The following is an 18401-nucleotide window of genomic DNA, read 5'->3' as shown; positions in this document are numbered from 1 at the left end:
TTTTTTTCCTGGGTGTCAGTAGTCAGTTACCCCATTTGGTTTAGCAGGGGGCCAATGTTGCCCTTGCTTTTCTTTCAACTCCCCACATATCTGCAGTAGGACTTTTTATTGTCCTTGATATGTGTAGCCAGTTGGAGTTCAGTTGAAGCCTTGGCTTTCCCTGCAGGTGCAGACCAGTGCAGAATACTCTTCCTTTGTGGGGTTTCCCATCTTCCATCCATTATAAGCCTCTCTTTTTAGACATAGGAGGTCTGTGAGTTCCTTGTTGAGCCAAGGGGGTTGTTGAGCCCTTTTACCACCTTTCCTACAGGTTGGGATGGACTCCCCTTGTGCTTCCAGGATCGCTTCCTTAAGGAGCAGCCACTCATCATGAACTCCCCTCCCTGTGAAATCATGGTCTCTCAGGGCCTCTGTAACTAGCTGCCTGAGTTTATGAAAGTTAGCTTTCCTAAAGTCAAGGACTTCTGCATTGCTGACTGACTTGCCAGCTTTGCGATGGATAGTGAAATTAGTCTTGTGGTCACTGTCACCCAGCTTCCCTTTGATTCTTAGGTTGCTGATTAGATCATCCCCTTTGGCCAGTATGGGTCCAGCAGCGCCTTACCTCTTGTCGGCCCATAAACTTCTTGAGACAGGTAGAGCTCATCCACGCATGTAAGGAAGCTTTGAGACTGATGGGATTTGGCCGAGTGCTCTTCCCACGAGATGTCCGGGTACTTGAAGTCTCCCATGACAACCATGCACTGAGAGCGTGCAGCCTCAGCCAGTTCCCTGGTGAATTCTTGGTCAAACTCTTGTTCCTGATTTGGAGGTCTGTAGTAGACTCCTACCATTGTATCCCCTTCATCACATTCCCCTCGTATTCTAACCCAAAGGGTCTCCAGTCATTCTCCTTGGGTGCCAATCTCAGCTTGTAGGGAAATGTAGCTCTCCATCACATAGAGAGCTACACCCCTGCCCCTTTTTTTCAGAACACTCTCTCCTGTACAGGGTACAGCCATTTATACCCGTAGTCCAGTCATAAGAGGAGTCCCACCAGGTCTCCATTATCCCTATGATATCATACTCATTTTTGTTTAGCATGGAAGGCTTGAGGTAAAAACCACCTGTACCCCCAACCCTCTGAGCCCTGCTCCCAGAGCCCTGTAGTCATCCATGACCTGGCTGGGATGGCTACAACCTGTTTCATTTGTGCCCACATGGATAAGAAGCATGGGGTAGTGGTCAGAGGGCCAGATAAGTTTTGGGATCCTCTCAGCCACATCCCAGATACAGACTCCTGGGAGGCAGCAGACCACCCAGGCTAAGGGGTCGGGGCAACAGATTGTTCCCTCTGTCCCCCTCAGGAGGGATTCCCCCACAACAACCACTCTGCGTTTTATCTTAGGGATGATAGCTGGTCATGTTTCTTCCTCACTTGCAGAAGCTGGCAGTTCTGCAGCCTCTACTGGTGCTGCAAGAGGTTCGTACCTGTTGCAGAGATTGAGGAGGGTGGTGACCCCAGTATAGTGAGCCTTGAAGCTGGAGATAACCTTGGTCCAACACGCTGGCTGGACAGTATGGGAGTGCCTCTTGGCCTTCCTTGTCCTGGCAGGTGACCTAGGTCTTCCCTCTTCTTTTTTGGGGTGAAGGGCCTGGCAGTAGGAGTCAGTCTCCTGTTCACCATCCCTGATGGCATGCAGCCTCTGCACCATGGTCTGGAGCTCCACTATCTGGCATTCCAGAGACTCCAATATGGAGCAAACCTCACAAGGGAAGGCCACATTGCTCCTGATCCCATGTACCTGGAGTCATGCCAGGCAGCCCCCACAGCCGAGAGCCAGGGGCTCTGTCTGAATGGAGGCTGGAACCATGGGTTGCATCTGGGTGGAGGCCTTGGAAGTACAAGAGGGGAGGGATCCAATTGTAGGGGGGGACTTTGGGGTGTAACGTGTCCCACCCACCATTGCACAGGTAGTAGTTTGGCTACTACTGTGTCAACCATTCCCTCGAGGCCATGGGCCCCTCCTGCATGCATTCCCGCACTAACTTGTGCACCCATCCAAGAGTGCACCTGTTTGCACATTCTGCTCATGAGGTTCTGGTCCTGTGGCTCCCTGGGGGGCTGGGCCAAGTAGGAGCTGAGGGGAGGGGGTGGCCCCCCTCAGCTCCTCTCAGCTGTGCTAACTCCCTCCCACTGTGGGCCCCGCTTACCTCCTAGCTATACTCTGTAGTTGGGGGTCCTGGGGATCCTGGGGCTCACAGGGGAGCACTGGGCTTCCACCTGTGTGTCTCTCACCACAGCCAGGTCCAAACTGTTAAACTAGTGTAGAAGTTAAATGAACACACCTTCAAATGGAAAGAACAGGTCCTCTAAGCATATATTGTCATGTCAGGAGATGATGTTATTGAGTGAGTTTCTAGTGTATAATACAGGACTGTCCCTTTAGCAGAGAACCCGTGGCCCTGGGGTGAGAAGAGAAGGACAAAGTTTCATAAGGCACTCTCAAGGGTGTGTACAGAAGTGCAGGAAGGCACTTGCGCCTGGGCACTTTTGTGCTTTACACAGGCCACGTTTACATGAGACACTACATGGCCATAGCGACATGCTATGGTGATGTAGCACCGGGAGGCACAAACTGTGACGCTGCTGCTACATCACCACAGTGACGAGCTCCCTCATTATAGTGCATTGCTACAGCAACATAGTGGATAAAAATAACCGTGTGCCGCTGGGACAGCCCAGTAATGGCTGTTACTGCACTGTCATTTAGTACTTCCTATGGCATGGTAACAACTGTGCCATGGGGGCACATATAGATGTGCCCACAATGCACTAAAAGTTACCCTGCAAATCAAAGATAACAAACACTCAACATTTGGCGAGGGCGGCTCGGAGCCTCCCTACACTGGCCAAGGCCAGACAACAGGGAGCACTGCCACACACCTCCCAGTGTAGCCCAAGGAGCTAGCCATAGCCAAGCAGCTGGTCCTGCTCTTGGGCTGTCAGTGACAGCCTCGCATCCCAGCACCACCTCCTCCCTCCAGCCAGTGAGAGCCACAGCCTGGCTGGGGGGAGGGAAGGGGACATGGTGTCTCTCCCCACAGTGCCACCAGGACTGGGAAAGCTGGCAGCTTGGCTGGGAGTGCTGGTTGTGTGTGTGTGGGGGGAAATCTCTTTTCCTGAGGTGTGCCTGGGACTGGGGGGGGGGAGGGGGGCACCCGCCAGCCTGAGCATGCTGTGTGGGGGAAGGGGTCTATCTCCCTGCACCTCCCCTGGTCCTGGGGGAGCAAGCAGCCCAGCTGGGTGCACTGGGGGGAAGCAGGGAAAGGGTCTCTCCCAGCCCCCTGCTACATGACCATGGACTCTCCCCTGCTCCCAGCCCCGCATCCATCATGGGACGCAGGGCAAGCACATGCGCAAACACTCACTGCCGTCACAGGCTCATCGCTGAGTGAACTAGCCACCTCACGCCCACCATAGTGTTCCACTGCATGTGACCAAGCAGGGGAGCTCAGGAGTTGTGGCAGGTCCTGCTGGTCATCCTGCATGACTCTTTCCTCTGCGGATATCACATCTGTCCAGCTGAACTTGATGCAGCAGTAGGTCACCATGGTACCCACCCTCACAAGCCACTAGCTGGCTGTCCTGTGTCTTGTCACCCACTGCACTTCATAACCACCAAGTGTCCTGGGCTGTGCCACTGACTTTCACATGGCTGAGGATGAGGATGCCATGGATGCTGGGGTGCTCTGGCACCATCTCCAGATGGTCAACCACCAGTTCTGGGCCCGCACCACCAGCACTGACTTGTGGGAGCAGATCGTCTTGGCACCTGGGCAACTGTGATTCCAGACCTTCTGCACACGCCGGACCACCTTCATGGACATTGTCACCCAGGTGGCCTTCCTCATCACATGCCAGGATGTCAGCATGCAGCTACCCTTCACTCTGGAGAAGGGGGCAGCCATCACTGTCATGAAGCTGGCCATCACCACCAGTCTCTGCTGTATCACCAACCAGTTCAGCATGGGCAAGTCTATGGCCAAAGGGGCCACCCAGGTTGTGTGCCTGTTCATCCAAGATGTCTTGGCAAACTGCTTCATCTGCAAACATTGGTGACCCAGCTTATCCCCTCCTTGCCTGACTGATGAAGCCCTCTGGGGAACAGCTAGACTTCTGGAAGGAGCACTTCAATTACCACCTAAGCAGGTGCTGCATGACTGTGGAGTGCACCTTTGTCCACCTCAAAGTATACTGGTGGGCTCTCAATGTGTGCTCAGGACGAGGAGAACCTGACACAACTCATCATCACTGTGTGCATCTTCCACAACGTCTGAGACACGAGGGTGGAGGTATTCTGTGAAGCCTGGGCTGAGGAGGCCCAGTGCATTGACCAGACCTGTCAGTGACAGCACACTCAGCACAGGGATGGGAGAGAGGGGGAGCCCTCCACCGATGTTGGGGGTCTCGGCACCACAGCAAAAGGCTGGCCATATCTACAAAGCCCTAGTTGATTATGTTCTCATCCTCACAGACCAGAGTTACTTCAAAGAGTAGGGCTGGAGGGCTCTGAGTGCCCATGCCCTAACACTGAGTCATGGGTCTTCAGCCCTGGAGGCACAAAACAGGGTTTGAGGGAAAGTGGCATGAGGAAGAGACATGCCTCAGTTTTTAATGTTGAAGTTGCCAAACATTCTTTTTAATAAAGAAAACCTGCTGAACACTACCCATGGCAGAACATGTTCCCTCTTCTCAATCAACACAAACCAGCAAATCTTTGGAGGGCATATGGGGGTCAGAGAAAGGGGTGAAAGACCCTGGAAGAGGCGGTTAAGACAGGGAGGGTGGAGGGGTTTGGGGTCAGGGGGATTGTTGCAGGGCCAGAACTGAAGAACAACACAACCCTGGAGGGGAGGCACGGAGTACAGGGCCTTCTCACCTGGCATACCACTCCCTGGCCTTGGGAGTGAAGATCAAGGACTCCTCCATGTAGAGGCTGGACAGGTGGGTGATCCCGGACCCACTGCCCATCTGAGAGCTGTGTGGTGGGAGGCAGCTGATGGGCTGGAGGCAGGGGAAGGGCTGTGGGCCAGGAGGCAACACTACAGCATACACCATGGACTTCTGGCTCTCCCTCATGGGACTCTCTGGCCCTTGGCCCTGGGGCTCAGTCTCCCTTTTTGAGTGCTGCAGCTCTGTGACCCTCACCCATGTCTGGGGTTCATGTTATACAGTCGGCCTGAGCTTGGGGACTACCTATCCCCACCAAGGCTGTGCCCCTCCTCCACAGTGGGACCTGGGCAAGGAAGGGGACCACTGGGAGCTGAAGAGCTTTCCACCCCCCAGGTCCCATGGCTGGTGGCTGGGCGAGCTGGAGCCAAGCAGGCTGTAGTGGGAGACACTGTCCCAGCAACAGCCTGGCCCAACAGGTTGGCAGGCTGTGCTCTCCTCTCCATTCTAAGCACTTCTGCATCCCTTCAGGACTGGCCTGGATCCGCTTGAGGGGCCTGCACCTCCAGGGCAACCACCAGCAGCCAGGGGCAGTGGGTGGGACCAGGAAGGGCACTGTTGTCCCTGATGGCACTGGCATTGGGGCTCAGGCAGCTCCCCTCGCCCACTGTTGCACCCCAGAACAGGCCCTATTGGGTGCCTTTCTGCATCCTCAGACCATGGTTCAGTGGCTCCCACTTGCCATGTCTCCTGTCTTTGGGCCCCCTTGCCTCCCAGCATCTCCCAGTCAGTGTGCTATGGGGAGTGTTTCCCCATAGTTCCCATACATGGGTCCCCCTGTGGGATCCCTGCTCCTGTTGCCCCAGGGAAGCATCTTTGGATTGTGGCTTGGCATGTCATGGGGGTTGGGCACTAGCCTGCCCCACCACTCCTGGGTGGGAGGGCTACATCCTTTTTATGGGACAAACCACTGCCACCAGTCAGAAGATTACGTGGCTGCCCAGCGGTTTAGGACCACATGCATAAACTCAGTCTCCTAGCACTGCGACTCACTGAGCTCTGCAGTGGCATGGGTTGTCACTTGTTGGCATCATGGATGTGATGAAACTGGTGTAGCCCAGGTACACCCAAAGGGGTGTGCCCTGTTCTCTAATGACAGTGGTGGAGGTCAAGCAGGGTGGTGTTAGAGGGGCTGGCTACTAGAACAATTCCCTCTCCTCTCTACAGAGCCAGGCTGAGACTGAGTGTTTAACTATATACAATTTATTACTATAATAAATACTTAAGATAAAACATGAAATATTTACAATAAAGCTTAGCATATATCACTACATATGCTATCCCACAATTCACATAAACCATATAAACTTACAACATATATAATAATTAATACATCTGTGATGGGCTAGCTGGCAGTGACTTAGCCCAGGAGTTTTGAAAGGGTAAAAGATGATTGGAGGACTTGGAATTCCTTTTCCTCACCAATCAGGCCCCAGAGACTCACCCTCCATGTTCCCTGATTGGTCCCTTGGGTCACCTGGAGGGGGATAAAAGGGGCAGCGCAGCTGACTCAGGAGAGACCAGCAAGGGACCACAAGGAAGGAGTCTCAAAGAGCTGGCAAAGAGCTGGGCCAGGGGGGTGGGAGCAGTTGCCCCAGAAGACCCTGAAGGAGTGGGACCTGCAGGCAGCAGTTGGACCCTCAGCAGCGTGGTGTGCGGCCAGCAGGAGAGGCTCCTTGCTGGGCTCCAGGATCCCCTACAAGAGGCTGCAGCCAGCAGGAGAGGCTCCCCAGCTCCAGCAAGGATCTGAGCAGCGACCTGAGAGGTTCCCAGATCTGCTTTCAGCTCCTCCAATAAGAGGCCAGGCAGCTTGACATGAGGCTGGGGATCCTGGAAGGTCAAGACCCCTAGCAGGTTGGTATAGTACCAGCACTGGTAGTCTGTGTAGTAGAGAGTCTATCTACCATGTGGGAGATCTGCGTTCAAGCCCCAGCTGGGGTGAGTGAAGTAACAAAAAGAAATCCTTATTGCAGTGGAAAGAGGGCATTGTGTTTTCCTCCTTTCTCCCCCCTCCAGGTACCCAGGCCCTATATTCCTTGTTATTTGACATTTTGTATTTTGTGCCTTTTATATTTCACCAGCCAGTATTGTTTGTTCTGCTGTTTGTGTTTTATATTTTGTTAACCCTGTCTTTTGTCAACTGGATGAATATGTCTCTGATTGTAAGTGTCTAACCTTTGTTGAATCCTGCCCCCTTGGGGCGTTGTAGTGTCCCCTATACCCCCTGGTTTATACTGGTTATGTTCCCAGTACTGTTCTTTCATTAAAAGGTATATGGTTAAGTACCCAGTGGTGGTCTGGCTCTGCTCTATAGCGGGAGGAGAGTCCCTACACCTCCCACAGCATTTGTGCACCTGTTTTGATCCCTTCAATTGGAGAGGGAATACCTCTTGGAGTACCGCCTGGTTACACATTGAACAAGATAGTTAAGGTTACAACACAACAAACACATATGGGGACTCAACTTATACAACCCAGATAAGTTAATAATGATATTTCCTAGACCTACCAAGTAACAATACAAATATACATATTAACACATTAAGAACATATAAACCATATAAACTTCCTTAAAGAATACCCATAGCTTGACACAACAGTCACAACACAACTTTAACACAACAACAATCACCCAAAATAGGGAGTGAGCTCAGCATCTCCCCAAGGGGTTTCCTTGGAGCCCCTCCCCTTTTGGGCCCTGGGATGTGAGTATGCCTCCCCTGTAGGGCCCGCTTCCCCAGCAACTCACGCTTCCTCTCTGAAGCAGCCAAGGCTCGTCCCCTGGAAGCCGATCCTGCGAGAGCCTCTCTCCAGAGGTGCCTTTGACTCTCCTCGATTGCCTGGCGCCCTGCACTGGGCAGCCCAGGGCTCACTATCTCTCATGGGAGCTGAACCCTTACAGGCTCCAGTTCCCCAGTCTCACACTGGGGGTCTCCTCCCTTTCCCGGGCCCTGCTCTGGGCACTGGGGCTCTTTTAGTTTGTAGCACGCTTACCTTTCAGAGCTTGGGTTGAGTCTGAGGCTTGAGATCCTGCTGTTTCAATTGGTGAAGCCCATCCACCAATCAGGAGGCAGGAAGAGAAATAAAGTCATGCCTCTTTCCTGAGGGGAGGGGGAGAAGAGCTCCACTGGACCTGATTGAAGACTACAAACGGCCAGATCTGGAAGACTTCAGGGGAGCTGCATGCCTAGCAGAAGGGAGCACAAAAGGAGCTGTGTGCCTAGCACAAGGGAGATGCATTGGGGACACAGAAAAGAGAAGAAGAGCTGAGGAGAGCTGCTCAGCAGGCGAAGCAGGAGCCAAGGAAGAGCCCCTGAAGACTTCTATCTACAAGGAGCTGCAGATGGCTCCAGCAGCACAGTGCACGGCATCCAGACCCTGGGAGCTGCATGAGGCAGCTCAAGTCTGCAACCTCTGGCATGCAGCCAGACACATGGTGCACACGCCGGTGCATGGAGCAGGATCTTTGGAGCCCCTTGGGTGGCTCAGGTCTATAACCCCCAGCACGAGGCCGGGAGCTTGGTGCAGGAGGCTCTGCACAGAGGATGAGAGACCCTGGGAGCCACTTGAGGTGGCTCAGGACAGCAACTCAGTGCAGATGACACTGCCCAGAGGGTCCGGGAGCAGACCGAGCCCCAGTGCTGCACAAGGCTGTCTGGGCCTCCAACCCCTAGCACAAGGCAAAGTGCCCACTACATGCAGTGGTGCACGTGGCCCTAGGCCAGGCTGACAGCAGCAGAGTTGAGTGGCAAGAAAGCCTGGCAGGGAACAGAGCTCAACCTGGAGAATGGGAAGCAACCCTCCGGGACTGTGGAGTAGTAAGTTACCCTGGAGAGAGGGTCCCAACAGGGGAGGGACCCCCCAGGGTTGTGAAGGGGCACCACGTGGGCCGCTCCTGGGTGATAGAGGAGGAAGCTTAGGAGTCTTTGGGGTCTCTCTCTCCTTTTCTGTCCCCTACCTCCTTTCCACCTTGGGAGTGGGGCCCCCGCCCTGGAGGGCACCCAGGTAGGCTAAGGATTGCTGGTTATATTTGTAGACTGTGCCTTATACTTTTTGTGAATAAGTTGAAGCAATAGTTTGTATATTAATAGAGTTATAAGGTTGCCCAATCAATATCCTTTGTTCCGGATTGTTCTATTCTTCATCTGTATACATCTGTATTTTTAAATAATAATTGGTTGTGTGTATGTGTATATATAAAATAATTTTTGTCCTTACCCTTCAGTGGTTTTGTTGCAATAATAAATTTGTATATGGTTTAGTAATTGATTGACTGTGCCTGACTCTATAGGGGATGAAAGGGGCCATTTTAAAAGTGCCCTGCAGCCATGAACATTTGCTTCCTTAAGCCTTACGGCCATAAAGTGACTTCAGGGGCCTCATTGCATGAAAAATGTAACCTCTCTACACACCCCAAGAGGCTCCTGCTGAGAAGTTCATTGGAGACAGTTGAATCCATTACATCCCCCTGCAGTACTAAAAGGATTTTCAAAGCAGAGAATTTGCAAGTCTGCTGGAGGGCAGCTGCATTCTTAAGTGGACAACTCCGTTAGCGATAATTTTTCTTGTAGCCTTTCAGTCTGATCTCCATCTGCTGTGCAGTTCATTCACCATGAACTCACAGGTTACAGAAATGATGCAAATACATAAAAGCCTTAAAGGAAATTGTTCTTTATATTTCCAAACTGCAGCAAGAGCTTTCTTGCTGTAGAAGTGCCTGCAATAATAAATTAGAGATGAACAAATGTTTAAACCAAGAGTTCATAACGAAGTGTCTACATCAGTTGTTCTCAACCTTCTGAGACTCAGGGCACCACTCAGAAAATGCCAGCTCTTAGGGCATTTATACACGTACATTTTTGTGCAGGGACATGTCAGTGATTCGGAGCATTGGAGCAGACTCAATTAATGGAGTGAGCTGATGTGCGTGAGTTGGACTGAGTTGTATAATCAGTGAAATGTGTGTCAGCATACAGAAAATGGTGGCAGTGCACTTTTGAACTAAAGTGTCTCTGATCTGTTTTAGTTCAAAAGCGCATCGCTGCCATTTTCTCAGTGCTGACACGCATTTTGCCACTTATACAACTGCAAGTGTCGCAGTGCCAGGCGCTTTTCAAAGCACTCACCATTGCGGCATGTGCATGTGTACAAACACCCACAGTTTCCACTTGTTTTTTGACTACACGAAAGTGATAGAACAATTCTTCTGCTGCTAACTCAAGACCACAACAGGGCAGAATGGTTTTGACGCTACGGATTCCTACTTGAAATCTCTGGGTTTATTTTGTGAGTTATGTTTGTACACCTAACATTGTGTTGCACCCCACGGCACCCTTGAAAGGATCTAAAGGCACTCCTGCCCGGGCTATGTCCACACCAGCGTGGATGTTTGGTTCCCTGGCGACAACTAGCAGCAGGACACCTTGTGCCACTGGTAGTTGTCCCCAGGGAATGCCTGTGTCCTGTGCCCTCTGGCGCATGGCAGGTTACCTGGGTGGGGTAGGGGAGGCTGGGGCCAGCACTGGGCTGACCCGAGCAGATCTTACCTGGGGTCCTGGGGGCCTCCTGGGGCTGCAGCAGTGCTGATCCTACCACCTGGAGCCTGGCCAGCAGCCAGAGCATGGCTCTGGCTAGCCAGGCTCCAGTTTGCAACAGCACGCAGTAACCCCATGTGTGTTACCACACATTTTTTTCTTTTCTTTTCTTTTCTTTTTTTTGTGTATGGGGTTTTTTGACCCTGGGATATCCAGGGGTCAAAACCTCCCCCCCCAAATGCTGTTACCCTGCAGCACAGAGAACAGCTGAATGTGTGGTATGTGGCACCGCAGATGCATCTGCAGTGCCACATACTGCACAGCTGCACTTGTCTGGATGCGGCCCAGGGTGCTGAGGCACAATGGTTGAGTATCACTGGTCTATATAATACACTAAGTGTGAAAGGGTGTTTTTACATGTGCTCTGGGGGTGGGGGGGGAGGAGCACTTTAATTAGAGCAGCTCCAAAAGCACCTGGAGCATCTGTGTATCAGCATCCCCCGCTTCAAAATGGCAGTGGGGGTACTTTATCTAAAGCTCATCAAGCAAACTTTAGTTAAAGCAGCTCCACCACCATTTTGAAGTGTGGGGATGCTGATACATGAGACAGAGACTGATTTGACAATAGCCAGTACTCAGCAACTTTCCCTTAGCAGCTCACTATGGATTGAAGGGCCTGACTCTGAACACTTGCACATGAAAGCTATGTCCTTTGTGAACTAACTTGTGGCTTCTCTCTTGGGTGGCTGCTTATGACCAATTTCACTTGAATTGAGTTTCATCTTAAAAAAATAAATAAAATGAAGTTGGGTTTTCAGTTGGGTTTCTTTTTGGGCGATGGTGGGATGGGCGGTTGACAAAATAAAAACAGCAACAAAGCTGAAAGGATGTAGTTCGATTGTCCATAATGCAATCTATTTTGGGTTGCAGCCTTATTAAAATGTAGATAACATTTTTAAATAAAAAGCAAAAGTGTTTTGTTTTGAAAATGTCAAAACATTCTGGCTTTTTGAAAAATGTGTTTTTTTGGCTGGAAGCATTTGCCAAATTTGGGCAGTACTTCAATACTTTCAGTCTTTTGAAATAGCAAGGACACCACTCTCTTACCACCACTCACTTCCCAGAATGTCCCCTGATGAGCTATGGCTCAGTTACAGCCAACAATACACCAGTGGCTAGTTATCCAGTCAGACAAGAGGGAAAGGAAAGGATGTAATACAATATATTAAAACTCTCAAAGTAGGAAAGGGATAGAGTCAATTCTTTTTGTAAGAAAAAATGTGCTTTATAGAGCAAAATGCATTTATTACCTCATTAAGAACAGCACCAGACAAAAGGAAGAAAAAAAAATTCAAGACAGCCCTCCAGTATGAAAAATCTTTTTAACTGGAGCTGGTGAGATCTAATGTAACCGTTGCAGCCTCTTGGTGGGAATAATTGAAATACTTTTACCCAGTTAACAGGCTGATTGTACAGAGGTGCTGTGTACCTGCAGCTGAAGTCTATGGGAAATGTTGGTGCTTGGTACTTCAGGGGAAATACAGACCAAATAATACTGCACAGACGTTTCCATTGAGGGTCTTGTTTCCAGGCTGGGAGTGATGCACAGTGCAGTGCTGATTGTGGGTCACCCTGTAACAGCTTTTCAGCACAAAGGTCAGCATTAAGGCTTTGCTGATGGACTCAGAAATAACTCTATTTATTATAGGACAACCTTGTTATATAACAAACATCATTATATAACAAGGATATGCTTTTAACAATCCCAAGAGCAGGAGACAACTGTTTTCATTATTACAATACAGCAAGTTGACTAACCCTGTGATAGCAAACTCCCTCTTTTAATGAGCTTCTCCTCCCTGTCCTTGGGGGTTCATAATAATGAGGTTGTACTATCCTTTTGGCTGAAGCTTAGTTTGTATGGCAGGAACCTTGGAAAGAGGGACAGAGGTGTGGTAATCCAGGCTGGATCTGTGGGAGGGGTCTGGCATTGCTTGGAAAATCTCAGACAGCTTGGCAGAATGCCCTACTCATTTTCTGGTGACCCTGTTCATAGCATTCCCTAGACAAGGGCAAGTTAATTATCCTTATTAGTCATGTTTTCTTTTCTAAACAGGAAACATGGCAGGAACAAGCTCTGCCTTTCTCACAATTAATGATTTAAACTTAGGGTTTCTTTTTCTCTTACCAACTGTCAAGGGGTGGCAAGCAACCTACTCTTTCCACAAAGTTCCTCGGGCAGCATTTTCATTTGGAGACCCTCAAAGCATTTTAAAAATGTTACACAGGACTGGGCTACCGAGTCCAGCCTCTGCAAATCTTTACCCATAACCACAAGGAACAATATCAAAACCACAGACCTTCAAACAGTCACACAAGGTAGGTAAGTGGCAGCATCCTTGTTTTGCAGATACTTAAATACAGCACCAGGAGACATGCTTCAAGTCAACAATAAATCCATGACAGAACGGGGAATAAAATACAAGCCTCCTACCTCTTTGTTCCCTGTTCTGATTATCATACTGTACAGGGCACCTTTGTCTCCATTAGACGTGACATAGGAAAAGGATATTGCTATTTTTAAAGGATAAAGGGAGGTGGTGTGTAATACAGTTTCTGCAGGGATCTATAGCACCCAAATGCATGAGGCCTGTACCAGTACTTAGAGAGTCTACACTTGGCATTTCACTTGTTTTAGCACACATGCCATGCTGGATGCTTCTCCCAGGAGGACTATCTGGAGATGTCACAGGCTACTGTAGTGACAGTAGATGCGTACATGTTAGGGTCGGATTCTTATCGATACAGATGAAAACAGCAACTTTTAAAGTTAAGTGCTACAAATAGACGCTCCACCCAAGCTGTGGTCATCACTCTCATATAACCCTGAGCTGCAGATGGATTGTTAATGAATTGAGCTCTAGAAAAATGGAAAAGTGAAGATTTATATCCATGTCTTCCTTTAAAAAAAAAAATTACAGACTTATCCACCTGTTCATATAAAGCACTAGCAGGAAACCCACTTTCATGGTTGTGGGACAGAGAGACAGTGGACACTGAACTGCTTAGATGAGCTAAATATACAAGTTTCTTATAACGAATTCTCTGTGTAATTGAATAAACCTCTCATTTTAACTCAAAGAAAGCTTTAGGAGTTTATTATCATTAGTTACTGGTATTATGATAGCAGCCCGAGCACCAAGATGGAGGCTCATTCTGTTAAGCCTCACGGTACAAACACATTGAAAGACAGTCCTTGCCCCAAAGAGCTTACAAATTAACTAAAAAAGATGCAGACATTTCTTCTGGGCCAGTGAGACTGAGCAGCCAGGTATGGGACCTATACAGCACAGCAGGGCAATGCCCATGGATTGACAACTTCACTTTGGGGTCAGCCAGGGACAAGGAAAAGCATTTCTAACCCTGGAATCATCATCATACCTGTCTTGACATGCTCCTTTTTTATCCTCATTTTTAGATCCCTTTCCAAGCTTTGTTCCACAAGGATCCCAGGATTCTGTGGATAAAATTGTAGCCTCACTGAACTCAGTGGGAGTTCAGTGACTCCCAGTGATTTTGATGGTGCCATGATTTCATCCCATCTATCCATAGTCCTTACTAGGATGTAAAGCAGCTATTTTATCAAGTGTTGCATGGAGAAGGAGCTCTGCTCTGCTTCTCCTCAACAAAAATATCAACCAGTCCTGCCTCTGTGCCCTAGAAGTCTCCCCTAAGGGAGAAGAGAGCTGAAAAAATGTGCAAACTCAGAAAGACCACAAAAGGACAGAAAGCTTTTGGCTCTTTGGATTCCTATTTGAAATCTTTGGGTTTGTCTTGTGACTCATGTGTAGGTGTTTGCACACCTGACAGTGCTAATATTGAGTGGCGTCCCACAGCACCCTTAGAAGGACCTCATAGCACCCTGGTTGAGAATCACTACTCTAGTGGCCAGCTCATGCAGGGACATATCTATGCAGCTTGACTGCCCTGACTTCATTAACACAAGTACCCATGGAAAATGGAAGGCCTGCTTGGGCAGGCACAGGCCTGAGAAAGGTCCTGACATACATGGAATAGATTCATTTTGGTCACAGGAACAGCAACTGGCTGCACATTGTCTTAATTACAGTAGCATAACTGGTGGGGGAGCAAGTGGAGCACCTGCCCTGGGTACCAACTATGAGGGGGCACCAGGATCACCCCTGCTCGAAGTCTGCCATGGCAGTCCTGAACTGTCTCTGCCTGGCTGTAGGAACCCTGCAGGGTAGCACCGCACCAAGTGTGCATCAGGGGTGAGGAACAAGTGGAGTGAGTAGGATGGTACTCCTTCCCTGCTCCCAAGCCCCAGGGGAGCATTGCAGCCTCATGCCCAATATGTATGTAAGGGGAGGGAGCAAACAGGGCACTGGCTCACAGGGAGCCAGGCCACAGGGCTGCTACAGCTAAAGAGGAGCTGATGCTGCTGTACCCTGGGAAGGAAAGCCTTCCCTTCCCCCCTCACCCATGTCCATCTGCCCTTCCCCACCTCTTCCCCTAGTCTGTATTGGTATACTACAGTGGTAGATCCCCACCCCAGCTACATCTGTACTTAATTAAAAGAAAATCTTCCTGAAGAAGGGCCAATCCTAGGACTCAAGGAAGTAAAACATGTGCTGGCCTCATGCCTGCTCCATGCACCTGCAGGAAATGCATCTACCTCACAGCTGGAGCTGTGCCCTGGACTTCCAAGGTCTCAAAGAACAGGCCACCAAGAACCCCCACTCCCGTCTTAAAATCCCAAGGTCCTGATCCACGTGGAGTTATGGTAGTGATGCAGCAGTGTGTAGAAGCCAAGAGCTGTGCTGCTTTTCATGTACAAGGCATCAGATATGCTCTAGGGCACACCCCTTCTGGTTGCCTGTTGCAAAGATCATACCTTTGCACTTCAGTTGGAGCAAAATACCTAAAAGCCAACACCCTGCTTGGCAGAGCTCCAGCGCTGATAGGCAACATAGCCTCAGGTCTGTCTTCAAGACCCAGAGCACTGATTTTGCTAGGAAAGGCTGAGGCCATGGCTGTCTTTAGGAGAGAGGGGTAGGTGCCAACAGTGACACTAATCCTGAATGCATGGGGCTGCCATCATGGCCAGCCCCTAAAGAGGCACAGGGGAAGAGCAAAGCCCTGCAAATAGTTTGGTTTGATCTTTCCCTGTTTGGATGCCAGTCAGGGATAAAAAGATATAAGTCTGTGTTGACAGGCTGCTCTCAGAATATTAGTCATCCCTGTTCACACTGCAGAAGCACACACCGGGCCTGAGGTCTTGCTTGCCCGCACACTAGGGCAGGCTGCCAGCCCCCCTCCGAGTACAGTTACCATTGACCCAATTGCCCTGCCACCCATCATCGTCTCTGCAAAGAAAAGGACTGAGAGTCTAGAACAGAAAGTACAATTGCAAAGATGTTCCTGCAGCAACAGCACCACAGGCAGCTTTACACACTTGAGAGTCTGTCTCCATGTGTACTTTCCACAGCGCCAGCATCACAGGCACATGCCGTGAGGCCTGTCCTTTCCACTGTATAAAGTTTCCAAGGGGTGCCAGGAATAGCGCAGGACCCAGAGCTGATGAGTGTGCCTCAGTCACCTGGACTATCAGCTGACAGCACAGCTGCACACACCGTCCCTGCTGCTTGTGGGCTGCTCTTCAGTGTCCCTGGAGGAATGGTGTTCTCGCCAAACATGAGCGAGGCATTGATTCATGTCAGAGTAGCGCTTTCTCTGAGCACTGCCCTGGTCGTCCCTCCTCTTGCACTGGCTGAGAGGCTCCCTTGTGGCAGCAGTTCCTGCCTTGGCAGTCTTGGTTCTCCTCTTGAGCCACAGGCCCTGGACACCTATGATATTCCCCAGTGCTATTTAGTCCTCCGCTTTCCACAGGGCAAGTTGGATTGATTTCAGCATACTTTTCTTTGTAATGCTGAGTGTTGCCAGCAAAAGTCTCGCAACGGTTCAGGTTTTCCTCTTGAACTGGGCTCCCCACATTCTCATTAGCTGCTCCAGTGGTGGTTGGTCCCTCCTGGGAGTTTTGACTAAGATAGACAACAATTATATCACCTTTAAAATTCATTACTTGTCCACTTGAGATAAATGTAGAGTTACTGTTTCCAGTCACATTTCCTGGGGAGAGGAGGGAAAAAGCACATACATGTGATTAATATTTTCTCTCATGAGATGAACAAGTTAGCTAAGTGAATTTGATCCAGTCTTGTAGTTTATTCTTCCTCCGTGTTCCTTCCTCTTTGGTGCCAGGTGCCTTTATAATCAAAAGTAATCTTTTGGGACTCACTTATCATCATCTTTCCAGCACTAAACCTGTCTTCCAAGAAAATCTAGCTGAGATATAAGGACATTTTTTTCTCTTTCAAACTGAACTCCTGGAGACAAGAGAGGAGATTTTTCCTACATATTCTCATCTCCCTGTTACCTTGAGCAAGGCCATCCAAGTCTTAAATTTACTCTCAAGATTTGCAAAACTAGAATATACTGGAAAACGCTCTAAACATGACCTTTGTGGAAAATATTATCTGCCTCTGCATGCATCTTAGATATTTATAGAATGGTAATTTTCCCCCCTTGGCAAACAATTGACCTTATTATACAGGCTATGCAATAAGTTTATTGAAATAAAGTTTGAAAGACCTGAATAAGTTGTCACCAGGCTGTTCAGGTATGGATGTTAGCAGTGCTAGTATCCAATAACATGACCCTTACTGTTATGCCCAAAGGTGATGAAGAACGCATGAAATTTCACTCTATGGCCTAACTCTTGCAATTTGTTCCTTGTGACCATCTTTAATAAGACTTTATAGGGCACAAGCTTCCACCTACGCTGGATACATTGTGGAACTAGGCCTTGTATCATGGCGTGTTAAGCGTACCAGGGGTTTGGCCATGACAGAAGAGTTTCAGTAAAGCCTAATCCTGCCTATCCTTAACCCTAATAAGAGCAGGATTGAGCCTCATGAAAATTAGAAGCATCACTGAAAAAAATAAAACTTTCCCTTCCCTCCTCCCCCAAAAAACAAACTGAAGACAGGCTTTTAGCTCCACATTCTTAGCTCTCTCTAAGATGCATTGTTCCTACTGTAGTTTACTTAATGTGTTGTTATGGATGTGTCTCAGCGATTTTAGAAATTCAGCATGTTTTACTGGCCTCTTTTCAACACTTAGAGATAAACAATTTTTATAACCCGTCACGGCAGTTATTCATTGCCATTGAAGGGAAACCAGCGAACAGAATCTGGCTAGCACATTTCTATCGTGTAGCTGAATGGGATTCTTAATTGCTCATTCAAGGCACATTCTGATTTTTATCCCCGACAAAGGAACTGGTCAAAACTTCTCATTGAAATTTTGAATAATAGAAGGGGGGAAAAGCCATTTTGGTGAATTTTTTGTGCAAGTTTTCCATTTCTCAGCCAGCTTGCTTTCTTAACTCTGACATGCCACAGCCTGCATGCACATTGATCTCAAGGGTTGGGTGCTCTGCCAAAACACAGTGTAAGCACTGGCAAAACATTATTTCTAGGGTGTTCCATATTTTCTATCCCAGCAGTTAGCAAGGTCTGGCAGAGGATGATTTGACTTATGTGGATGCGATTCAGAACAGAACCGCTGTTTAAGCACGCAGTGATGTTCCCACCAGAGCACAGCTATTCCAAGAACTGGAAAAAGATGAGCTCTGTGCATCTCAGTTCGGAGAAATATTTCATAATTCCTTACTACACAACTACCACTCCCACAGCAGTCAGATTTAACTTCTGGGAAATCAGCAACAGTGCGTGCACACTCAAGTTTCACCAGATGGCACTGTAGTATGTGAATGCACCTTAAGGTAACCA

General features: G+C 49.1%; 1 protein-coding gene and 1 long non-coding RNA gene across 3 annotated transcripts in view; one reads left to right on the top strand and one right to left on the bottom strand.

Annotated features, from left to right (window-relative positions):
* Window positions 1-18401, top strand: part of LOC132249376 (uncharacterized) — an 83667-nt gene that overhangs the window by 3074 nt on the left and 62192 nt on the right. The gene's annotated exons all lie outside the window — the stretch shown is intronic.
* The window catches only part of TNFRSF11A (TNF receptor superfamily member 11a), a 42308-nt gene continuing 37576 nt past the window's right edge, over window positions 13670-18401 (bottom strand). For both annotated transcript variants that reach the window (XM_019490383.2, XM_014606960.3), the window contains exon 10: window positions 13670-16677. In XM_019490383.2, the coding sequence (XP_019345928.1) occupies window positions 16265-16677 (413 nt within the window). In that variant the 3' untranslated portion in view covers window positions 13670-16264. The remainder of the gene's footprint in view (window positions 16678-18401) is intronic.

The sequence above is a fragment of the Alligator mississippiensis genome, chromosome 3 (assembly GCF_030867095.1).
Source record: "Alligator mississippiensis isolate rAllMis1 chromosome 3, rAllMis1, whole genome shotgun sequence".
Lineage (NCBI taxonomy): Eukaryota > Metazoa > Chordata > Crocodylia > Alligatoridae > Alligator > Alligator mississippiensis.
Note: the sequence above shows the minus strand (reverse complement) of the source record. Positions and strands in the feature narration are given on the sequence as shown.